Source organism: Eublepharis macularius, chromosome 16, assembly GCF_028583425.1.
Source record: "Eublepharis macularius isolate TG4126 chromosome 16, MPM_Emac_v1.0, whole genome shotgun sequence".
Taxonomy (NCBI): Eukaryota; Metazoa; Chordata; class Lepidosauria; order Squamata; family Eublepharidae; genus Eublepharis; species Eublepharis macularius.
In genome coordinates this window covers 9,837,108-9,862,855 of record NC_072805.1, presented here as the reverse complement: position 1 = coordinate 9,862,855, position 25,748 = coordinate 9,837,108, and the positions used below count along the sequence as shown (strand labels likewise).

At 44.3% G+C, this 25,748-nt stretch overlaps 1 protein-coding gene across 1 annotated transcript in view; it reads right to left on the bottom strand.

Annotated features, from left to right (window-relative positions):
* Positions 1-4,123: 4,123 nt before the first annotated feature.
* Positions 4,124-25,748, bottom strand: part of DYRK4 (dual specificity tyrosine phosphorylation regulated kinase 4) — a 73,998-nt gene continuing 52,373 nt past the window's right edge. The window contains exons 14-19 of the mRNA XM_055000710.1: positions 21,683-21,770; positions 19,158-19,330; positions 18,077-18,137; positions 11,208-11,337; positions 5,930-6,111; positions 4,124-4,380 (exon numbers count right to left, since the gene is read on the bottom strand). Of these exons, the coding sequence (XP_054856685.1) occupies positions 4,124-4,380; positions 5,930-6,111; positions 11,208-11,337; positions 18,077-18,137; positions 19,158-19,330; positions 21,683-21,770 (891 nt within the window). The remainder of the gene's footprint in view (positions 4,381-5,929; positions 6,112-11,207; positions 11,338-18,076; positions 18,138-19,157; positions 19,331-21,682; positions 21,771-25,748) is intronic.

Below are 25,748 nucleotides of genomic sequence, written 5' to 3'. Positions count from 1 at the left end.
GTCTAGATATTTGACACCACCATTAATATTAAGTTGTCTCAAAATTTGAAAAGAAATTCTGGGTTTTTTATAATTCCATAGGAACCTATTCAAAATGGTTTGCCATTGATGTAGAGTGGATTTAGGTGGGAGAATAGGGATTGTGCGAAAGAGAAAAATAAGCTTGGGAAGAATAAAAGCTTTAATTAAATTTAGTCTATCTTGCCAAGCCAATTGCTGCTTATTCCAATCATGAATGTTTAATTTTATTTCCTTAACTGTTGACCTTTTTCAAAGCCCTCTGTGTTCATGACTTTCACTATATCCACTGATTTTAATCACCTGTTGCCTAAATAAATACTTCCTTTTGTCTGTTCAGAGTCTATTGCCCATCAACTTCATTAGGTGCTCCAGAGCTAAATTATTATGCAAGAGAGAGAAAAATCCATCTACCCACTTTCTCCAACCCATGCATTATTCTATAAGCCTCTAACAGCCCCCCCCCCCCCGCTTGGGTCATATTCTTCTAAACCCAGCAGACATTCTCATTTTCTAAATGAGATTATCTTTGACTAATGATGTTAAGAGTGTCTGGGGTCAGTCCCAGCCCCCAGACTTGCCAGGAGGCAACAGTGGGAGGCAACCGGGAGGCAGCGGCCCTGCTGCCCCAGCCAGCAACCAGGTCCAGGACCTGCCTACTCCAGGGGGAAGGGGCGAAAGGCCAAAGCCTCAGAGGGCTGGAGGGAGCAGGGAGAGACCAGCTAGTCCCACCCTCCAGGAGGAGGAGAGGGAGCTAAGCAGGCCAGAGGAAAAGGGCCAAGGCAGGGGGAATAGGGGCCCAGCAGCAGCCCAAACAGAGCTCTTACCTGGCAGGGAGGAGCAGCAGCCACAGCAGCTCAGAGCCATGCCCTAACCTCCACCTCAGCTTGAAGACAGCAGCCTGGCTCAGGAGATGCTCACAACCAAGCCCCTCCAGGTGGAGCTGCTGAAGGCATTCTGTGGTAAGAGCTGAGCAGCCAGCCAAGGGGCCACAGCTGGGCCTACCTTCAGTAATCGGCTCAGCCAGAGAGGCCTGGCAGCCAGCCAACATAACGCAGCTGCTGCTGATCCAGGCAGCCCAGCCAGCTACCCGATCTGCAGCAGCTCGAGACCAATGCTGGGAGGCCAAGGAGGGGTGTGGCCTGGCAGGCAGGACCTGCAAGGAGGGCGGGGTGCTGAGAGAAGGCCCTATAAAAGCTGGCTGGGAAGAGCTCTGGGGTGGTGGGTGTGAGTAAGGAGTGATGGTGTGGAGTGAGAGCAGAGCAGTGTGAGAGCAAAGGCAAGGAGGAGAGTGGATGAAGGAGGAGGAGATGGCAGAGGCCAAAGAGGGTGAGTGGCACAGGTTGAGCAGGCCAGTGAGTGGATTGAGAGGGAGTCTGGGTGATGTATACCGTCCCTCCTTCCACAGAGCAGGGTCCTGCAGAATCCCTGGCCCCCCTTTGACATCAGGAGCAGACTGCCCAGCGCCCTGCCCAGCGGTGGCTGCTGCAAGCCCTGACAAAGAGAACTTCTTTTAATTCCTCTTTACAATTTTTTCCCTGAAATCCAAAAATCTGTTTCTTTTCCTCTTTTTAAAAAGTTGATGCTTGTTTCAAATTAATTCTATCAAAGAGATATTCTGAGAGAGGAGGGGCAGGAAGGGAGGTTCTGCAAAATTTCACTCTGTAGATGCCCAGAGGCAGGCAATGCCTTCCCAAATTTTACTATCCTCCTGATAGAGCACCTCCCTAGGGTGTGTTAATATAAAACAACTGCATTGGTTTCCATGAAAAGAGAAATCAAAGAGAAATGAAAGAGAAACCCTGCTCTTGAAAGAGAAAAAAGAGAAGATGAGGAATCTGTTGTGATAGCTGGAAAAGTGAATTTTGGAAAAAGAAACCCCTTTCCTGTAACTACACTAACAAGGACAGAATCCCAGTCAGGAAGCTCACTGGATGGGCTTTGCACGTTGCTCTTGTGCTGCCTAACCTTCTTCAAAGGATTGTTGTAAGTACAAATTTGGATAACTCCATGCATGCCACCCTGAGCTCCTTGAAAGAAGCATGTAAAGCATTTAGTGTGTAGCAGCTTGGCTATTAGATTTCCTTATAAAGCAGTTTTGAACTCGGTTCCCATGGGTGAGGGAGCTTGATGCACACAAGGGAAAGGTGCTTAGGCCTTCTCTCCATGCATTTTTCCAACTTGAAATGCTCACAGTGGGTACTAGGTGCCCCATCAATTCATGTGGGATCCCAAATAGAACAACTAGCACCCCTGGGGTCCTTTTGGGTGGGAAAAATTGTGCAGGGGGCGGGATCTAAACATTCTTCTCACATGCTGTACCTGATCCAGTCCCAATGCATCTAGGAGTTGAGTTCCCAGTCAAGAGCTCACAACACAGGTCTGATGGAAAGTCTTTGGGGCAGAGGACTTGACTTCACATTTTAATAATTGAAGGACTTGGACTATATCTGGACTGTATCCATACCAAATTATTTTCCCCAGGAAGAGGCACATTCTAAAATCATTGAAGTGTGGTCCCCCCCTTATCCCCCAGAAGTGAAGCTCCTTGGAACACCTTGAGGAAGTGGTCAGAGTGGTTTCATATGTGACGTGTGGATCGTACGACTCTCTCCCTCTATTTATATGAACAATGGATGGTTGCTAATGCAGCACAGGAGAGTCATTTGTAATGCAAGTGAGCATTCTTGTCCATGTAGATGTTAGGTTTGCTTTATGGCACAATTATATATAGAAAGGAGAAGCATGGAAACAAGCACCAGTACAAGGGGAAGGGGGGAATCCACTATGATTGTCTAACTGTAAGCAATAAAAAACTTGTTCACACAATATCTTACTCACAAATCATAGTTCAAAGGCACAAATATACAATCATTAATATTTATCTAAGAGTGCAAAAGTTTCCATAGTAGTCAAACTCCATAAATACTCCTAAAGTGCAAATTTAAAGTGCTCAGTGAATAAATATGTTAATACATCCATAAATACATAAATAGGCAATAAGAGGTTAAATACATATAAAAGACATTATTCACATGGACCTGATATGGCACATTCAAACCACCCAAAGGTAAGACCATTAGTAATCAACTGACATAGTTCATTGAAGACATCGTAGGTAAGTCCATAAAATAATCAATATTGCAATAGTTTAGTCCTTGCTCTTGGTTTTCTTTTCCAGGAGAAAATATATAGTTCCCACGGCTCTGCCCAATGAAGAGTCAGCTTGATCCTTCATTTCAAGCCCTTTACCAAGAGTGAGCCACAAATCTCAAGACTTCCATAGGTGTATTCCTTAGCACTGGTTCTTCATTATAACCACCTGGAGGTTGACTACTATGGTGTAGTAGTTTGGTGTAGTGGTTAAGAGCGATGGGTCTCTAATCTGGAGAAGCGGGTTTGATTCCCCATTCCTCTGCTTGCAGCCAGCTGGGTGATCGTGGGTCAGTCACAGCTCTCTCAGAGCTCTCTCAGCTCCACCCACCTCACAGAGTGTTTTTTTTGTGGGGATAATAATAACATACTTTGTAAATCGCTCTGAGTGGGCATGAAGTTGTCCTGAAGGGCGGTATATAAATCAAATGTTATTATTATTATTTTTAAAATTGAGCTCTTAGATAAATATTAATAATTGTATATTTCTGCCTTTGAACTGTGATTTGTAAATAAAAAACTGTGTGATCAAGTTTTTTATTGCTTGTAGTTAGACAATCATGGTGGAATTTTTTTCTCTTGTTACCAGTGCTAGATAACACAAGCAACTTCAAGGAACACGTGTGAATACTTAAGAAATCACAAGATTTTGAAAGACATAATGAATGTGGATTTCTTATAATTTCCTTTTAATATTCTGAGATATTAGGGGTCCTGAAATCATGAGTGCCAGATTTTTTTAAAAAAACATTAAATTGATTGAAACAGCACAGAAGCTACAAGAAATGTTTTGGAGGCCAGGCATCGGTTATATCTTGCCAATCATTGTTTTGTGGTGTACATGATGAAGTTTTCTTCTCCCTTGTTCCAACCAAAACTTTCTACAAGCTCAGTTGGCAGAACACTTACCTTTAAAAAACCCAATCCCACAAAGGGGTAGAAAGAGGGCACGTCACTTCTTGTGCCCAATGGGGGGCAAGATGCTTGCATTTTTGTGCATGACCTTCTCAGTCCTGAGGTCTCTTTTAACAGCTTTGTCCATGGGGATTTCTAGTTCTTTTTCAGGAGAGTTCTGCTTGTTTGCATGCTGGCTTACGTCTTTTTTTGTTTCTTGAGATGAAATGATAGTAGACCGTTTTGGGTTCGCTGCAAGCAACTTCTCAGAGGGTTCACATTTCATTTCCCCAGTGGGGTGGTGCCAGATTTCATCTGCAGAAAGAAAAACAAAAAGTTAAAGTCAAAAGTTAAAACAAAAGTCTGGCATACCTATAAGACCACCTCCCTCCCTGTGTCCCCCCATGGCAGCTTTGCTCATCTGAACAGGGTCTCCTGCAGGTTCGAGCCTGCACATGGGTGAAATCAACAGCAGCCTGTAGACGGACTTTCTCTGTGGTGGCCCCTGTGGTGACCCTCTGGAACAGCCTGCCTGAGGAGGTCAGGAGAGCCCACACTCTCCTGGCTTTCAGCAAACGATGCAAAACCAAATTATTCAAAAAGGCTTTTGTATTGTAGGGAGTGGCTCTCAGATGCTTTGCTAATGAGTTAGGACCATAGACTTCACTTCGCCACTATGTTGCCTTACATACTACTTGTTGTCTTAGATATGTGCTCCTATGAGCTACTTGTGCTTTATGTGGTCTAATGTCAGCCCTAGAATTGTGCAAGTTCTGTTTCAATATTTCTCCAACTCTGTATTGGATGCTTTGTAAACTGTATTTATTTATCCTATGGCATCATCTATGGAAAGGTCCTTGACACTGTATGGAAATGTCTTTGATATTGATTGTACTAATCTCACACTATGTAATATGACTTGAGTCTCAGTAAGAAAGGCAGACTATAAATTACATAAATAAATAAAGTTAAAACAGCAAAAATCACTCTAGGACCTCTCCAATAGGGGAACAGATTCCCATCTAAGACTCAGAGTCACAAAGTTGGACACGTTTTCTTCTCTTAGGGCGCACTTGTGCCACAGATGGCAATGTTCACACAGTGGCGGCGGCAGTGTGCCTAGTTTTAGGTGACATCCGTGTGTTGGCCGGCTGCTTCCCAGAGCAGTCTCCAAGGAGAGGGAAAGGGAGCAAGGTTACTGACAAGCCCACCCCCCTTCTTTCTAAGCACTGCAAATCTTATCCAGCAAGTCATCTAGCATTGCCTATACATTTTCAGCTTCATTAGGACTGGAAACTTGCTTCTTTTAAGAAAGGGAAACAGATTCTTTGCCAGTTAAATTTATGCTGCCAGTAGCACATTCTATTCTTTTTGTGATTTACACACCAGGCAAACAGACCAGTTTAAAGAAAGCTCTGCGAAAACAAGCAAACAAGACAAATACATTTACTGGCAAGAATGAATGTCCTTCCCTTGGCAGTTTTGGAGGACAGACACAAGGAAGTGCCACATGCTAACAGAACATGCAGATACCCATACGATAAAATTGAAACCACTGAATGTATGATTATGGAGTGTCTCCTGTTTAATGAGGTGAGGGCTAGCTTAATCATCCCTCTGCTTAAAAATATGGAACTACCTAATATGAGAGCCCAGGTGATATGGTTACTATCAGGTACAAATGATTCCGTTACTCTTTCTGTGACAAAATATAATGGGCAATAATTAAACATCAGAGACATGATATCAAGTAAAGTTCTTCCCTTATTAATTTCTGCTTAACGCAATAGCCATAGGAGCAGTACTAGACAGACAGATAAACAAAAGCATTTTTAAAAAAATCAAGTAACTAGAACCACAAGACCTCCTCTTTCTGGCTGTGTGCTTTTATGAAAGTTCTCCTTTTTCTTCTCAGAGGTAATGAAGGATCCCTCACTGGACTTTGGAGCTATCTTGGGCTTTTGTTTTGTTTTATATAACCATGAGTTCTGCATCCAGGCATGACGTATCGCTTCTTCTGGAGTCATACGCAAGGCAGGCTTCCATCTTCGCATGAAACAGAGAGGACATTATGATGAAATGCTCGAATATCACAGATGGGGAAAAAATAGGGCCAGTTTGCACAGTCTTCATGATGAAGTACAGGAGAGATTTCTTGATTTCATGTCCCCCCATATAGATTACCACAAGTAATGAGCACCATATAAGGGATTTATTTGCACAAACATTCAAAAATGATATATCATGCACACAAGGCTACAGAATGGCTAATTATACATCACTTCCTTTGAACGACAGGTGAAGTATTGAAACCAAGACATAGGGTGGGGATGCAGGTGAAGAATTCACAATAAGCCACGTGTACGTTTACAGGATTTCCATCACAGTGCATTGCACAGCTTGCCTTCAGAAATCTCTCTGGATCTAATGCATCATTTTATTTTCTTATTATTTCTGAATGCTTCAAGTAGCTGGGTCCTTTTAATAAGACTTAAATAAGGTACCAGGTGTCTCCTCAAGCTAACTAACTAGCTACACAAGGAAGGCGGAGTGGACTGAGAGGACTGGATTCCATGGTAGGGAAGGAAGATTAGCTTGAGAATGCCAGAATGAAGAGGTGGATTTTAGACAGACATTTGAAGGAAACTGTTTTGATGCCTAGTGTTAGGGAAGCACACTGTGGCCAGCATGGAGCAATGGTTAATGTTGGACAAGGATCTGAGACACCCAGGTTCGAATTTCCACTCTGCTATGAAAGCTGGCTGGGTCACTATAGGCCAGTTACTCTCTCTCAGCCTAACTTACTTTACAGGGTTGTTGTGAGAATAAAGTGGAGGAGAATGGTGTAAACTGCTTTGGCTCCCCACTGGGAGAAAGGTGAGGGATGGATAAATAAATAAATAAATAATGCCCAGCCCACCCATGATATCAGAAAAGCAAGCTGGCTTGCTAAAGCCAGGGATGAGCAGGTTCTGTCTATTTCATTCTGTGGTTCTGTGCCTTAAGCAAGGCTCCAGTTTTGTTTCCATTCCACAGAGGCATAACAGTACTATAGTGCAATATAAGAACTAGATTTTAAAAAAATGCTTTTCTAACTAACCCATGTAATGCTGAAAGACATTTGTTTTCTGATGATCTTTGCAACTGCACTTCTGTGCAATATAAAAATAATCAAATTTAAAAAACAGCAATTGCAGTAGGAATTTTTTTTTTAAATCATTTCTCTTCTTTGGAATGAATCCCTTCCAGAAATACAAACCTGAAAGTACCCATTCTTCAGATGAAAATCCCAAATCAGGGGGGAAAGTTGTCTGAAGAGGATTCTGTAAACATCACTAGCTAATACTGCATACCTGCTGGGCATCTTGTATTTTTTAACACGGTTTGTCCTGAATCGTCCAACTTCCACTGACAGGTGGATTACACTATCTATCTTGCCCATAAAGAGAGGTTTAGCAGCACAAGGAGCTGTTCCTAAGGCAGAGGAGCTATCCAACCAGGGCTCCAGGTACGTCCAAGACCAGACTGCTGCAAGAGCCAGGGAGCAAAAGCCAAGGAACTCACCAGAAAAGGCTCTGGACCAGCAAGGGTATTGTGGCTGTTCTGGCCACTACCTTTTTGTGGTACACAACTAGATGCACAGCATAGTCCCACTTGTCAGTTATCCCTCTTCGTGAGTAGCACTACAGAAAGGTAGCAGGCCTTGCAACTGGGAGTGACCGTTTATGCCTTCTGATACGGACTTCTGTGTGGGCTCTGCCCCAGTGCTGTAGTAGGGGGCCAGGGAGTAACTGAAGGGGGGAGGTTCCTGGAAGATTGAGCCCAGGCACTGGACAATGTGTTCCATAGGTTTTGAGAGCACCATGTTTGCCAATGCTGTGGCTGCAGAACTGCCCCCTCACCAAAAGTAGGTGCCTTCTCACATGATCCTCGCACGAATTACACCCTGTTGTGATGCCTTCCTTCCTTAAGGATCTCACATCTGATTTCAGCTGCCGAATCTGGCAGGTCCCAGTATGAACTCTGTGATCTTGTTTCACAGACGAACCTATAGTTCCAGTATTTGATAGCTCAAATACTGTAGTGGTGTAGTGGTTAAGAATGGCAGGACTCTAATCTGGAGAACCGGGTTTGATTCCCCACTCCTCCACTTGAAGCCAGCTGGGTGACTGTGGGTCAGTCACAGCTCTTCCAGAGCGCTCTTAGCTCTACCCGCCTCACAGGGTGTTTGTTGTTGTGGGGATAATAATGGCATACCTTGTAAACTGCTCTGAGTGGGTGTTAAGTCATCCTGAAGGGTGGTATATAAATCAAATGTTGTTGTTGTTATCAGCAGCAGTTTATGGGTTTGTGTGTTCTTTCATTTCCTCCAGGGAACCCCTATGACCTGTTTTGCTGAGCAATCTCTGTATGATCAGATCATAAATGATCTGGAACTTGGGGGGGGGGGGTGAACAGCATAGTGGCCAAGATTGCAACTGACATGAGACATCTAGAATGGGGAGAACGAAAACCAATTGTGAGGAGTTCCAGAAGGAACTCCACAAATTGGGTGAGTGGGCAGCAATGTGGCAAATGAAGTTCAGTGTAGGCAAGTGTAAGGGGATGCACACTGGAACAAAAAATCCCAACTTCGAGTATATGCAAATGGAGTACGAATGTGCTGAGACCGAGTCAAGCTAAACGAGACACCAGGCAAGTGTTTATTCAAGTGTCCAGTGACACAATTTTACCTGGGAACTGTAGTTTTCAAAGATAGAGCCACAGGGGATTACTGAGGGAGAGGAAGGATTCCCTTGTAGCCCTCCACCTGCCGCCTCTTCTGGCTTCTTGGCTGGCTCCCCCTGCCACTGGCTGGTATGCAGCTACTAGTCATGGGAACTAAAACCCCAGACTAGGCAGCTTGCCCCCTCTCTCTCGACCCGCAACTTAACTACAGTGATTCAGGCAATGGTCACCTCTAGGCTAGACTACTGTAACACACTCTACGTAGGGCTTCCCTTGAATGTGATCCGGCAGTTGCAACTGATCCAGAATGCAGCGGCACATGTCATCACTGGAGAGCCAAGAAGTGCACATATTACACCAGTACTGCGCCAGCTGCATTGGTTACTGGCGGAGTACTGAATCAAGTTCAAGGTTTTGGTATTAACCTATAAGGCTCTATGCAGATTGGGACCTGAGTACCTTCGGGACCGCCTCTCCCCGTATGTGCCCCAGAGGATGCTTCGATCTAGTGAAAAACAACTATTAATGGTCCCTGGCCCCAAGGAGGCCCACCGAGCATCGACCAGCCTTTTCGGTCCTGGCTCCAACCTGGTGGAACCCTCTGTCTAATGAGACCAGGGCCCGGCAGGATCTGTTATCATTCAGCCAGGCCTGTAAGACGGAGCTGTTCCACCAGGGGTATGGCTGAGGCTGGGTCGGGCCCCTGCCGGCCGAATAGGATAGGAGCCCTCCCTATCAGAACATCCACCTCCAAAGAAACTTTTAAATGCTTAATTATCTTTAATGACAGTGGAAATGGTTTAATCTGAATTATTTCAGTGCTGCTTTGTATATTGTATTTTTAAATATTTATATTGTATTTATTGTGTTTTAACTGAATTTTTAATGTGTATAAATGTAATCTGCCCTGAGCCTGCCAATGTGAGGGCAGAATAGAAATTGAAATAAGTAAATGAATAAATAAATAAAAGGAACCTCCACCTTCAGAATCAGCAGACCTCTGAATCCCAGGGCTGGCAGGCAGCTTCAGAGGAGGCAACGCAAGAAGTGGGGCAAGCCCACAGCCACGGGGATAGAAATATCACTGATGTCTATAGTCAATAACAAATGTTCAGTGTACAAACTGACTACATGCTTATATAAATACTGATCCTTAAATCTTACAAAAATCTATCAATATTCCATAAACGATCAGATTACAGTCACACGTTTGTGGATTCAATAACAATGTCTCCTGATTGTCGGCTGTAATAGAAATGATAAATATATTATATTTATATTTACTATAGACATTAGTGATATTTCTAATACCGCAGCTGTGGGCTTACCGCTTCTTGCATTAGGTCTATATACTGGGGGAGCCTCTTTGGTGTGCGTCTGACGAAGAGAGCTGTGGTTCTCGAAAGCTTATGCTACAATAAAGTTGGTTAGTCTTAAAGGTGCTACTGGACTCTTTGCTCTTTGGCTGTGTAACTTCAGGGGGGGGGGCCTTCAACCTCTCTGCCCTGTTGTTGGTCCTCCAGAGTAACTGGTTGGCCACCGTGAGGCAGGATGCTGGACTAAATGGGCTGCTGGTTCTTCTGTATGGGGGCCACTGAGCCCCCAGGAGGTTGTTTCTTGGGACTGATGATTCTGGAGGATGTTCTGGGAAGGGGGCGATATTCTGTTCAAGCAGAGCACTAGATCACAGAGGCATCCCATCAGAAAAGGCAACACAGTCAACACTCCCCAACTCCCACAAGCTGCTCATTTTGGGAGATCTGCAGCGATAGGGAAACCGCCTTTTAGAGAAGTTTGTCTTCCATTAATGATCTCGTCATAAAATCTCTAATATGCTTTTAATGAATTCTTGCAATGAAGTGTGAAAACTGATGTCTCATATTGAAAGGAAGCACCAAAAGTTTTAGAAGACAGGCAAAGCCAATCTATTGCAACGAGAGAAGGTTAGAGATGGTTTTGCCCCATGTGTCATCTGCATGTCTTGAATATTTTAAAGGCACACACGTTTGTAGGCTTTCACCTTCTATACTAATTTTTATTTTATTGGAAATAGGTTTGAGTTTTCTATGTTATCATAAAAGTATGAGTAACTCTTTAACTTCTGTAATTGATCCTAAAGTGATGGTTGTTTTTAAATTAAATTGTGTATCTAGTTAACTTTTTTTTTTTGTAAATTCCCTTTAAAAAGTTTTACAAAATACATTTTCGTATTTTTTTTATAAATATCTATCTGGCTTTGCCTATTATTTCTGTTCTGATGACTCATGCAAAATATTTTAATTACACTCTCAGGTAATATGGGAATTAATCTATAGAATATATATTAGTCTGTTGACAGATACATAAGGAAAAAAACTTTAAGGATTTAAGAACTCAGTATATATGCTTAGCAAAAATAGTAAAAGCTACCTTACACTAGACATTTTTTCAGAAAATCCAAGAAAGGAGCATCGTAGGTTTTCAATACAGCACTCAGATCCTTTGAATTTGGGCTTCGCATCTTCCCCTGGCTATTGGTTATACTCTTCGGGGTACCGTTAGAATCTTCAGGACAGAAAAGCGAAATGTTAAAATGGTAAATATATATGTAAATGTACATTATCCACAAACAAATTCTTGCTGGACCAATTCACAGGATTCAGGTCTAGAAAAATATAAATTAATATTTTCAGGATAGTCGACCTGAACTCCTAGAGAATAGTCCTAGAGACAGACATGTTCAGAATCCCAACACCGTTGTTTTTTATTGTTAGGCTTTGTAATACAGTCGGTGCCATTTAGCAGCTGAAAGACTCCAGTTATGAAGTACAGGCACTCAAGCATAACATGGTATAGAAAATTACAAATAAGCACATATGCATGCGGTAGCAGTTAGAGTATGGGATCTAGGAGACCCAGGTTGGAATCTCCACCCTACCATGGAAGCTTGCAGGGTGACTTTGGGCCAGTCACACACTTTCAGGGTAACCTACCTCACAGGGTTGTTGTGAGGATGAAGTGGAAAAGGGGAGAATATTGTAAGCTGCTTTTGGTCCTCACTGGGGAGAGAACTGGAGTATTAATCAGGTAAATCAATAAATAAATTACATTAAAAATGCACCATTAGAGTATGGAAAATCTTTATTTATTTACTCAAGACCCAGTTTGGTATAGTGGTTAAGAGCAGCAGGACTCTAATCTGGAGAGCCGGGTTTGATTCCCCACTCCTCTGCTGGAAGCCAGGGGGGTGACCTTGGGTCAGTCACAGGTCTCTCACTGCTCTCTCAGCCCCACCCACCTCACAGGGTGATTGTTGTGGGGATAAGAATAACATACTTTGTAAACCACTCTGAGTGGGTGTTAAGTTGTCCTGAAGGACGGTACATAATTATTTGAAAAACGTTGTCTTTCTCTGAGGAGTCATGGTGGTTTAAGGCAACCCTAGCTTGCAACACAAAATAAAGACACCAGCAAGGCATCTAATAAGCAGCCTCCAATGTCTGCCAATCTTCTACCTCATCAGCCAGGGGAAAAAAACACTTCTTAGTCTCCACAGAAGGATGTCTGAACCAGGAGTTCTTTTTGCACCCTACAAATAATAGGAAGCAAAGGAACAGGAAGGCATCTTTTTGGGCATACCATTCCAGAACAATGGACCTATCACCAAAAACACCATCAACTAAGCTGAAGAGGAGCGGGCAGACTTGAGAAGGGGGCAAGTCATGATGATTTGCCTTACAGATGGAGCTGTGGACAAACTAGTTACCTTCTCTTGATTAAAAGTCAGAGAGCAAGATGAAATTCTTGTGGGGGCTGCAACTGGCTTGGGGCTGCTAGTTTCCTAAAAGCAATTTCAACATTGGTTGTTGGGGGTTTTCCGGGCTGTATTGCCGTGGTCTTGGCATTGTAGTTCCTGACGTTTCGCCAGCAGCTGTGGCTGGCATCTTCAGAGGTGTAGCACCAAAAGACAGAGATCTCTCAGTGGACACTGAGAGATCTCTGTCTTTTGGTGCTACACCTCTGAAGATGCCAGCCACAGCTGCTGGCGAAACGTCAGGAACTACAATGCCAAGACCACGGCAATACAGCCCGGAAAACCCCCAACAACCATCGTTCTCCGGCCGTGAAAGCCTTCGACAATACATCAATTTCAACATTGTTCATGAACCCAAGAATTATTTTCACAACTCACTGTAAAGAATCACTCACTGAGATTAACAGAACAATCCTAAACAAAACTAAGCCCTTCAAATTAAAACTTCAATAGACCCAGAAAAGTGTAAGGCTACTTGTGGTTGTGTTGTAAACATATCAGTGGTTTAATCATCATTTATTTCAAGATCATTTCATGTGTTACCTTTTTTATGTCTACAAATCTCTCAGAAAACACTAGATCCACCAAGAACTTGATCAGTTTCAACAACACCTTCATTGCTATAGGGACCACTATATTTGTTCGTGCCAAAGAGATTCTCTGATTTTACCTCCAGGTAAAATACCCAGTTTGATATCAAAGTAGGGAACCCTAAACTAGCAAGAGTTTCCCTGGACATGCTCACATCGGAGTAGCCTGTCTGCTGGAATGCTCAGAATAGCACACTAATTAAAGGCCTTTTTGTCTACAACATCATAGATCCAGAAGAGTTAGCTGTATTAGTCTGTAGTTGCAAAACAGTAAAGAGACCACTAGCACTTTTAAGATTAACCAACTTTAATGTAGCATACTTGTGAGGATCCTCCCTCACTGAGGCCTGGAGGGGCTCCTGCAACTGAGGTACTGCCAGAGGCTGTGCTGCAGGGCCTAAAGGGGGTGCCTGCTGCTGCAGGGCTGGTGGTGGGGGTGGATAAAAGGCCGGCGTCGCCAGACAATACTCTTGGTCAGATGCATTCATCAGCTTTCAAGAACCACAGCTCTGACGATGCATCTGACGACGAGAGCTGTGGTTCTTGAAAGTTTATGCTATAATAAAGTTGGTTAGTCTTAAAGGTGCTATTAGACTTTTTACTATTTTGTCTACAGCAGTGATGCTCATTCCACAGATCACAGAGAGCCACTTTTACAATTTCTATCAACTAAATGAACTGCATACTCCTGTATGTATTGTGCCTCAAGCCACATACAATCAATTGTATAAAACTATGTCTCTTTAAATTCCCAGAGTACCTCGATCATGTTGGGTTGTCTTTCCCCACTATGGTTAAATTTAGCTAGCCTTTGTAGGTCTGCAATGAGAGGAAGGGCTTGCAAGTAGACATGGGCACGATCTGAATTACGATTTCAAAAAGTCCCCGATTTTGGCGTTTGCTCCATCGTGACTCAGCTAATCGGTTCTGTCCACGGCAACCGATCCAGCAGTCGGGAGTTTGCTTGTTCGGGACTTGATTGGATGTATCGGTTTCTGTTTGGAATTGCAGACACTCTGGCGCCAGTAATTAATTCCCGGGGCAACCGAGTCAGGGGGGGAATGAGCTGTCTTTGCCCTCCTTCTGTTGCCCTCGAAACACGAATGGAAGCCCAGCTTTCCTTGATTAGCAGGCTTCTTTCCAACCACAGAGCAGCAACCCAGGGGAGGGAGGGGGAAGGGGGTGGGCACAAAGGAAAGGCAAAAGGCAGTGTGGGAGGCTGGGAGGCCACCCGCGTCGTTCGTCTTTCCCCAGGACAAGGGGGGGATGTACTAAAACGAATGACAGGATTGCCCATTGAAAATAATGGGAGAGGCTTGAATGCCCGTTGGAAATAATGGGAACCTGGAATGCCTATTGACTTGCATGGGCTCCATTGAAACACATTAGAGCAAAAAAAAAAGGTGCGAAGAAAACATGGAATGGATTTTGAAGGAAACTCTCTGGGCCCAGATAGACTGTTTTGGGACTGGAATGACAGGCCCCACGCTGGAATGACAGCCCCTGGGTCTGTCAGAAGGGCTCTGAGACTGGAATGATGGTCCCTGGGTGACAGTCAGGAGCCTGTCATTCCAGTCCCAGAGCCCTTCTGGCAGACCCAGAGGCCATCATTCCAGGTAGGGGCCAGTCATTCCAGTCCCAGACCCCTTCTGTCACACTTAGGGGTTGTCATTCCAGGTAGGGGCCTGTCATTCCAGTCCCAGACCCCTTCTGTCACATTTAGGGGTCGTCATTCCTGTCAGGGGCCTGTCATTCCTGTCCCAGACCCTTTCTGTCACACTTAGGGGTCGTCATTCCAGTCAGGGGCCTGTCATTCCGGTCCCAGAGCCCATCTGAGACACCCAAGGGCCCTCATTCCAGGTAGGGGCCTGTCATTCCAGTCCCAGAGCCCTTCTGAGACACCCAGGGGCCGTCATTGCACTCAGGGGCCTGTCAATCCAGTCCCAGAACAGTCTATCTGGGCCCAGAGAGTTTCCTTCAAAATCCATTCCACGTTTTCTTTGCACCTTTTTTTTTTGCTCTAATGTATTTCAATAGAGCCCATGCAAGTCTATGGGCATTCCAGGTTCTCATTATTTCCAATGGGCATTCAAGCCTCTCGCATTATTTTCAATGGGCAATTCTGTCATTCGTTTTAGTACATCCCACAAGGGGCGCGTGGGCAAGCCAGCCGCCCCTTGTCCTGGGGATAGGCAAAAGGCAGCGCGGGAGGCCGGGAGGCCGCCTGCGCCGTTCGCCTTTCCCCAGGACAAGGGGCACGCGGGCAAGCCGGCCGCCCCTTGTCTTGCGGGGCAGGTGAACGGCGCGGGCAGCTTCCGAGCCACTCGCACTGCTGCCAGCTCCGCAGCGCACCGGGACAGCCGGCTTGCTGCGTGGGCGGGAGTGACTCAGGAACGCGGGCGCAACAGCCTGACTACGGTTGCTCTGGGCGCTGGCCTACCCGATTTCCAATTTTGGATCCGATTTTGGACCGGAAACGAGACTTGATCGGTTAGAATCGGGTACCTGCATTTGGCGGCGGCGCGGAATCACGATCAGCTAAATCGGGATTATTTTTTGGATCGTGCCCATGTCTACTTGCAAGGTAGACTCATGACAGAAAACATGGTAGGGTTGCCAACTCTGGATTGGGAAATGCCAGGAGATTTGAAGGTGAAGCCTGGGGAAGGAGGGGAGGGACCTCAGCAGGTATAATCAGGGCTGGATCTAGGGTTGCTGGCGCCCAGGGCAACCCAAGTCTGGCCCCTTCCAAGCGTACACACAGCGTGCGCGCACTCCCGGCGCTGCATGATGATGTCACTTCCGTAACGTCATCATGCAGGTGCGGAGCGTGCCGCCAGCAGAGTGGCAGCAGTGTGGGCAGCTGCGGGGCGGCCGGCTTGCCACGCGCTCCCTGTCCTGCCAGGCAGGCGAATGGCGCGGGTGGCCGCTCAGCCGCTTGCACTGCGTCTGGCACACTCCCGGCAGCTGGCAGCTGTGCCTGGTGCCCCCTCTTTGGTGGTGCCAGGGGCAGACTACCCGCCCCCCCCCCGGTCGATCTGGCCCTGGGTATAATAGAGTCCATACTCCAGAGCAGCCATTTTCTCCAAGGGGGAATTGACTTCTGCAGTCTGGAGATCAATTGTAATTCTGGGAGATGGCCAGGCCCCTGCTGAAGGTTCAACTTAAAGAAACAAACAGCCATGATCAGCTTACTAACCAAATTATAATTATCCAAATCTCATATCAGCAATAAAGTGTACCTTCGATAGACTTTGTTATATAACAATTTTTCAATTTCTTTAAGACATACAATTTAACAAAAACCTTCTTTGGCTGAGGGCAACTAATCTGTCAGACTTCAAAGAAAAGCAACTGGGAAATTTGTAGCAAACTGGAAGTGTTATAATATGTTTGTATGACATTTGAATATTTAGAAAGAAGTTTATACATTAAGTTGGGAAAAATTCAAGAAATATGTGGAGAAAAAGTGGGACATGAAGGGGAAACTGTGGTCTTTGGAGAATTAAAGGGGAGATAGAAACTTACTTAAGGTCAGAAAGGGGTATATTTTATTTTATTGTATTTTATTGGATTAGTATGGAGTTATAGTGTTATAGTAATAGGTACTTAAGGAATAGAATGTTACACATATATATGTATCTTTTTTTTAGTTAGTATATTTAGTAGTACTTATTATGTACTTATATAATTTTTATATTTTTAATTAAGATAAGTAATATAGTAAATGTAGATAGTTAAGATGAGTAAAGAGATTTGATTAGTATGCATAACATAGATATATAGTATAGACTTTAAGAATCTATCTTTTTAGATTAAGTTGGGTATGGAAAACTGCTGGGAGTCACCAGAAAAAAGTGGGGGGGAAGGATGGGGAAAATGTTATGGGGTAGATAATGTTATTGATTTCTGTGTATGTTTGTGAACCCATCCAATTAAAAAAAAAATTTTTTTTAAATGAATATTTAGAAAGAAGCACGGTGCACTTTAAATTTACGTGATACATTGGTTACATTCCCCAGTTCTTTGAAGTTTGACAGATTTGTTGCCCTCAGCCGAAGGTTTTTGTTATATTGTACATCTTAAATAAATTGAAGAATTATTATAAAACAAAGTCTGTTAAATGTACACTTTATTGCTGATATGAGATTTGGATAATTATAATTTGTTTAGTAAGCTGGTCACGGCTGTTTAATTTTCACTCTAGCTCAGCAGGGGAGAGAAGGGCAGTTAGAATCTCTCTCCATGCTAAGTTTTTTGGTTACAAGGAATTTTGTTTTATGGGCTAGCAGTCACCAGTCATATGCCCCCTTCCACCACCTTGTTCAGCTGCATATTTTGACCCAGCCTCATACACAGAAACCCCTTGATCTCCACAAGCTTGATATAATCATCATGAACAGGCTGTGTGGTTTTATCTGGGGTTTGTTGTCACAAGGAAATTATCCAAACTTCTAAAGCAACTGCCCACTTTCCTGGAACGTGGGGTGAGTTCCAGAGCATAGAGAACAGTGCTCAGAAGAGTCACAGGTGGAGGCACACTTATATATGAGTAAGCCCAGTGAACACAATGGGACTTATTTTCAAGTAAACTCGCATGAATCCAGCTGAAGAAGGAAAAGTTCCAAGCAGTCCAAATCAGTAGAGCTTATTTCCAATTTATCAAGAAAGAGCTTAGGTTATTTAAATTTGAATCACCTGGAGGGGACTGCCCAACTCTAGAGGCCGGGTGGCTATGGAAGCCGCAACATTGCCCAAAATGCGTGTGGGTGCGTATCATACAAATATGCTTTGCGGGACCATTGCCACCAGGGCTCCTTGAACATACCCGGTCTCCCTTCCCCTAGAGAGTTGTTAGGATGACGGTTTGGTCCGTCAGCTGATCACAGGTGCTGCTTACCAAAGAACGTTCGCCTTCTTGATGCGCTCTGAACGAAATCGGTTGGTGGAAGGCCCAGTATCTTTAATACAAAGACATGCAACAATCAGCTAGAAGAGTTTCTCTTTAAATCAAATATGTAACAAGTTAACAGTTTGGATCTTTATTTAAAATAACCTGTTTAGTATTATTGTAGAACTGTTTGGTGCAGCATAAATTCAAAATAAGAAGAAACTCCAGTGAACATTAGGATAAAATGGAGGAGTGAAGAACAACTTATGCTGCCTTGAACTCTTCAGAAGGGTGGGATAAAATTGTAAAAGAGGATTACACAGGCCTGCTGAAAGATTTCACAGAACTTCTATATAGCTTGGGATCACCGTATCTGAATGAACACTTACTCCCATACAGACCTATCTGACTGCTATCTAAGGCCTTTTCAGGTTCTCCCACCTTCTGAGATTAAACAGGTGGCAAATGGGGAAAGGGCCTTCTTAGTTGCGGCACAAAAGCTCTGGAACTCTGTCCCCAGGGAGACTCATCTGTCCCTTTCTGTTGCCATCTTCTGCCATAGATCCAGAGGACTTAGCCGTGTTAGTCTGCAGTTGCAAAATAGTAAAAAGTCCATTAGCACCTTCAAGACTAACCAACGTTATTTAGGCTAAGCTTTTGAGAACCACAGCTCTCTTTGTCAGACGCATCTGACAATGCATCTGATGAAGAGAGCTGTGGTTCTTGAAAGCTTATGCCTCAATAAAGTTGGTTAGTCTTAAAACTGCAACTGGACTTTTTACTATTTTGCATCTTCTGCCAGTGGGTTTGTTTCGTCTAGCATTCTTTCAGCTTCTTGCCCTATGTTTTAATTGCTGTTTTTCTGGTCTGGGATGTTTATTTTAGCTTCGGTTTTAATTCTTTTAATTATGTGTTTTTGTTTGGTTTTAATGTTTTTAATGGTTTAATAGTTTTTAAAGATGTGCTTTTATTAGCTGCCCAAGTGGCCCTGATGAGGGTAGAAAGGAGGGATATATATTTTGTAAATAAATAAATAAAATTTCCAATCATTTGAGTACCCCAGCCCTGCCCAATAAAGAACCAAAGTAACCTCCATGATGCAGGCAAGCTGCTCCACTTCGTTCTCGCCAGGAAAAAGGGGAGACCCTGTGTAGAGCTCAGCCATGATGCAGCCCAGGCTCCACATGTCAATGGCAGTTGCATAGGGGAGGCCAAGAATCACTTCCGGGGAACGATAAAACCTACTCTGGACATAGGTGTACACTAGAAGAAAAAGAAGGGAAGGGGGGAAACCCCAGTGGGACCATGGTGATGAAGACGATGGAATGGCATAGCACAAGAGAAAAGCAATCAACGTTACTTAGTCCAGAACTTCAAAAATTAATCTTTGCTACCAGAACTATCATATTTTCTCCACTTCCACCTTACAAGTCAGATGCATGCTCTAAGTAATTTGGAAGACAAAGGTAACATAGCTATCCCCCTTTTATATTTTTGGGGAGGGGAGGGCGTCCTGCTGCAGATCTTTTTTATTTATTTATTTATTTTTATTTATTTTATTCAGCTTCTATTCCGCCCTCCCCTCAAGAGGGCTCAGGGCGAATCACAACATTTAAAATACAATACATTATTAAATACGGTTCCATAAAAACACATAAAAGCATTATAAAAACCATACAGTTTGATACAAAAATTATGATAGCTTCCCCCGGTGGCAGCAGTCACTGCTTAGTTACTTTTAAAAACACGCGGGTGCAGGGCAGTGGACAGATCTAATAAGGAGGTTTGACGCATTCACCTCTTCTTCCTACGTGGCCGAAGGAAGCCCGGCCCAGCCTCTTGCACTGGGCTCAAGCTAGCAGTTCGTCTCCATCGACTCTAGAAGGTGCTTCCACCAGGCCCTTTCCTACCGGTGTTTTCTCTTGCTTCATCACCACTGTTTAGTCCAATGATCCTGCTAGCAAGTTCTGAAGCAAACTCACTACTTCGGGCAACTACTCTTTTGTTAGGCAAACTTGTCGCTTGCTTTTCCCTACGCTAACACACAAAAAACAACCACCTTTTAGAGCAGAGAGTTAACACAGAACGTAAGTAACAGCATCAACCACTGGCTTAGAGTCTCTCTACACAAGACATCTTACACAGGGATGCTCAAGTGACTTACTTTCTGTGTGGTCTTATATTCAAGTGTCCTCTGTCTCCGTAGCAGTGCACGTGTATCCACAACGGGAGAAAAAGTGTAAGATCTTTCAACTGAGGGTTCCTGTGTAAGATGTCTTCTGTAGAGAGACTCGTAGATGGCTTTAAAACAGTAGTGTGCCCCCAAAGTGGACTAAAATTCCCTTGTAGTTGTTTTATGAGACCAGGAGGGGGAAGGAGGAGGAACAGCGTGACCTGGGAGTGGACGTTCTGGGGGACTCAGTGGCTGTTTTCACACTGCTTGCCAGCCACAGAACATTGCACCAAGCTCCCGGAATAACAGTGTCTTCCTGGTGCAATTTTGCGTGAGCACAGTTCTCGTGCGAAATTGCACCAGGAAGACGCTGTCATTCCGGGAGCCTGGCATGATGTTCTGTGGCTGGCAAGCAATGTGAAAACGGCCAGTGATTTGAGTTTGCCTCTGCATGAAATACTTCCTGTTGTTTAATAACCTGATATATTTATGAATATGAAATGTGAAAAAATTAAATATGAACATAGAGTCATAGAATAATAGGGTTGTAAGGTACCTCCAGGGTCATCTAGCCCAACCCCCTGCACAATGCAGGAAATTCACAGTTACCTCCCCCCCGCACACACACAATGACCCCTACACCATGCCCAGAAGATAGCAAAACACCATCAGGATCCCCAGCCAAACTGGCCTGGGGAAACTTGTTTCCTGTCCTCAAAGTGGCAATTGGCATTACCCTGGGCATGTAAGGAGGGGCCACAAGAACTAAGCACTGAGGTAACCCTTCCTGCCCTCCCTCTCATGACCTGCCCAGGTTCACAGAACCAGCATTGCTGACAGTATTGTTCAGTATAAATTAATATGAGTTTCCTGCTCATTATCATTGGGATGGGGGGGGAAACAGCATGAGTTACTTGGCATGTGCGGTCTGTCTGTCTGTCTTCAAAAAGCTGGAGAACCATTGCTTTAAGAAAAGATTAGAAAAATCCTTGGAGGTTAAGTCCATTGAGGGCTATTAGCCATGACAACTGAATTGAACCTCCATGTTCAAACACAGTATTTCTATGAATAACAAATGCTGTAGGAGCATACAGCCTGGTCTGGAGGCACCTGGCAGGCTTTTGTTCGAATTGTCATGGTAGGCAGATCTTTGGACTGATCCAGCAATGCTCTTCTTGCATTCTTATGACATGCCATTAGCACAGGCACTCACGTATAACAGCAGGAGCTAAGCTGGGGAAGTGCTAAGTCAACCAGAAGTGAGTTTACTACTTTAAAAAGGAGCAGCGCTATTGCTAAGTGGTGTAAGTAGCCCCTTCTCCTGTCCCAAAGAGAGACCACCAGCCACGCATCATGCACATGCATTCGTGTAGATACTAAAACAATTCAAAAGTTAAGAAGTCTAATGAAGGAAATTACATCTACTTGACTTTTCTGCAAACCTCTTTGGTGCTCATAGCAGCTTGATCCAAAGTCGATAACTTTAAACAAAAGTTGCCCAGTTTGTAACTGATTTATAAGTATGTTCTCCTAAATGAGAAAGGGAAAAGACAAAATATCACCAGGTTAGCAAGCAAATGCGGGGCGGGTAACTAACGAAGTGCAATTGAGGGACAGATTGGGACAGGAGGTGGGGATGTTCTAAACTTTGAATTTGACTTCTTTGGGATGTGTTCTTTTTTGTAGAGTGTTTACTATGTTGTATGATCCAGAGGAGTTAGCTGTGTTAGTCTGTAGTAGCAAAATCAAAAAGAGTCCAGTAGCACCTTTAAGACTAACCAATTTTATTGCAGCATAAGCTTTCGAGAATCAAGTTCTCTTCGTCAGATGCATGACGAAGAGAACTGTGGTTCTCGAAAGCTTATGCTGCAATAAAATTGGTTAGTCTTAAAGGTGCTACTGGACTCTTTTTGATTTTACTATGTTGTATGTGAACAAAGACATGTCCTCCAGTTTGCAGGATCTGAGCAAGTCTGTTAATGATAGGACATTTTGGAAGTCTTTCATTCATGGGGTCACCATGTGTTGGAGATGACTTGACAGCACATAACACACACAGAAATTGAATTAGGTCATTGGCTAGTATCTAAACAAAATCCCTGAGCATGTAATGCCCTCTTCAGGCTGCATTAGCATCTTGTGCATTCATTCATCAAACACGAACTGAGACTGGACACAGTAGACTGGACAGTGGTTCCATGCTGACCCAATCTATATTCAATGTAACCATCACAAGAAGAGCTCTATAAATTTCATCCCTGTTTCATAGAATCATAAAATCATAGAGTTGGAAGGGGCCATACAGACCATCTAGTCCAACCCCCTGCCCAGTGCAGGATCAGCCTAAAGCATCTCTGACAAATATTCATCCAGCCTCTTCTTGAAAACTGTCAGTGAAGGGGAGCTCACCACCTCCCTAGGCAGCTGATTCCACTTTTGAACTACTCTGACCGTGAAAAAGTTTTTCCTAATATCCAGCCGGTACCTTTGTGCATGTAATTTAAGCCCATTGCTTCAGGTCCTACCCTCTGCTGCCAACTGGAACAGCGCCTTGCCCTCCTCCAAATGACAGCCTTTCAAATATTTAAAGAGATCAATCATGTCCCCCCTCAATCTCCTCTTCTTCAAACTAAACATTCCCAAGGACCTCAGCTTTTCCTCGTAGAGCTCAGTCTCCAGACCCCTGATCATCCTCGTCGCTCTCCTCTGCACCCTCTCGATCTTGTCCACATCCTTTTTGGCCTCCAGAACTGCACACAATACTCCAGGTACGGCCTGACCAAAGCAGTATAGAGAGGGGCTATGACCTCCTGTGATTTCGATGCTATGGCCCCTTTGATACAACCCAAGATTGAATTAGCCTTTTTTGCCACCGCATCACACTGACTGCTCATATTTAGTTTACAGTCCACTCTTACCCCAAGAACCCTTTCACATATACTACTGCCCAGAAGTGTATCCCCCATCCAGTATTTGTGCTTTCCATTTTTGTGGCCTAGATGTAATACTGTGCACTTCATGGTCATAGATCCAGAGGAGTTAAGCCATGTTAGTTACAACCAAGCCTTACGTTACAACCGTATCTGCTCCAATGCTCTCGAACAAAACTCACACTTAAGAGATTTACAACAAGCATTTTTGAGACTACAGTACCCACCAAATGAAGTGAAGAAACAAATCAACAGGGCCAGACTAGTACCCAGAAACAGTCTGCTCCAGGACAACCTAAAGGAACTAACAACAGAACACCACTGGTTGTCACCTATAGCTCCCAGCTCAAACCCATCCAACGTATCATCAGTGAGCTACAACCCATCCTGGAAAATGATACCTCTCTCTCAGAAGCCCTGGGTGGAAGACCTTTCCTTGCCTACAGACAGCCCCCCAACCTTAAACGACATCTCACCCACAATCATGAATAGGCCAGCAGAGTCACCAGCACAGGTACCAGGCCCTGCAACAGACCCAGATGCCAGCTCTGCCCCTATATCTACCCAGGGAATACAATTACAGGACCCAATGGCATCAACTACACTGTCTCTGGCTCTTACAGCTGCTCATCCTCCAATCTGATATATGCCCTCATGTGCCAACAATGTCCTTCTGCTCTGTACATTGGACAAACCAGCCAACCTCTACGCAAAAGAATAAATGGACACAAATCTGACATTAGAAATGGAAACGTCCAGAAACCAGTGGGAGAACACTTCAATCTACCAGGACATTCCATCAAAGACTTAAAGGTCGCTGTAGTTCAACAGAAACCTTTCAAAAACAAAATCCAACAGGAAGCTGCTGAATTGGAATTCATATGCAAATTTGACTCTGTCAAGCTGGGACTGAATAGGGACTATGAATGGTTATCTCATTATCACAGGTAACAGATTTCCTTTACAGAGGCGGGGTCTGGGGGAGCCCAGTGGCGCCTGGCGTGGGCTTTCGGGGACCACAGTTCTCTTTGTCAGATGCATCTGACAGGGAGAGCTGTGGTTATCGAAGGCTTATACTACATAGGAATTGGATGGTCTAGCTGTTTTACTGCTGCAAACTAACAGGGCAAACTCCTTTGAAGCCTCACCCAAGCCAACTGTCCCCCACACCAAAAGGAGATGTTTACATTTACTAGCAAAGGAATGTTTTGGTTTCATCCTCCCTCTCCCCCCCTAACTGCATCTTCTCTCTCCTCCCCTCCTCCCCCCTCCTCTTCTATATTTGACCAGTTTCTGTACCATGCATCTGACGAAGAGAACTTGATTCTCTAAAGCTTATGCTACAATAAAATTGGTTAGTCTTAAAGGTGCTACTGGACTCTTTTTTATTTTACTGTGCACTTGTCTTTGTTGAATTGCATCCTATTCACAGCTGCCTACTTCTCCAGAGTATTCAGGTCTTGTTGAATTTTAATTCTATCTTCTTGGGTGTTTGCTACTCCTCCCAGTTTGGTATCATCAGCAAATTTAATGAGCAGCCCTTCCACTCCTTCATCCAGATGATTGATAAAAATATTGAAAAGTACTGGGCCCAAAACTGAGCCCTGCGGCACCCCACTGGACACCTCCCTGCAATCTGATGAAACGCCGTTGACCACCACTCTTTGAGTGCGGTCCTCTAACCAGTTCCCTATCCACCGAACTGTCCTATAGTCCACTCCACAGTCTTCCAGTTTGCCCATCAGAATGTCATGGGGGACCTTATCAAAAGCTTTACTGAAATCCAGATAAATCACGTCAACAGAGTTCCCCCAATCCAGTAAGCTGGTCACTCGATCAAAGAAGGAAACCAGGTTGGTCTGGCAAGATCTGTTAGGGACAAAACCATGCTGACTTCACTGGATCACTGAGCGGTCCTTCAGATGCTTACAGATTGATCCCTTTAAAATCTGTTCTAATATCTTCCCAGCCACAGAAGTCAGACTGACCGGCCTGTAGTTTCCCGGGTCATCCTTCTTCCCTTTCTTAAAGATTGGGATAACATTCGCTCTTCTCCAATCTTGTGGCACATCCCCAGTCCTCCAGGAGGCCTTGAAGATAATGGGAAGGGGTTCTGCAAGTTCTCTAGAAAGTTCTTTCAGCACTCTTGGGTGCACCCCATCCGGCCCAGGGGATTTGTATTCATCCAGTGCAGCCAGATGCCTCTCCACAACCTCTCTGTCAATGTCAATTAGCCACTCAGGTGTCCTGCCCCATTTTCTACTATCTCTAGATGTGCCTGAGTTCTTCAGGGAGAAAACAGAGGCAAAAAAGTCATTAAGCCTGTCTGCTTTTTCTCTGTCCTGCATCAGAGTTTCTCCAGCTACTCCCAACAGTGGTCCAATTGCCTCTTTTACCTTGGATTTGCGTCTCAAATATCTGTAGAAGTTTTTTTTATTGTAGCGAGCCCTCCCGGCCAGACCCAGCTCGTACTGAGCTTTGGCCTCTCTGATGGCTGATCTGCAGTACCTAGTAACCCTCATATACTCCTCTTTAGAGGTCTGTCCTTCTCTCCATTTCCTGAACATTTCCTTTTTCT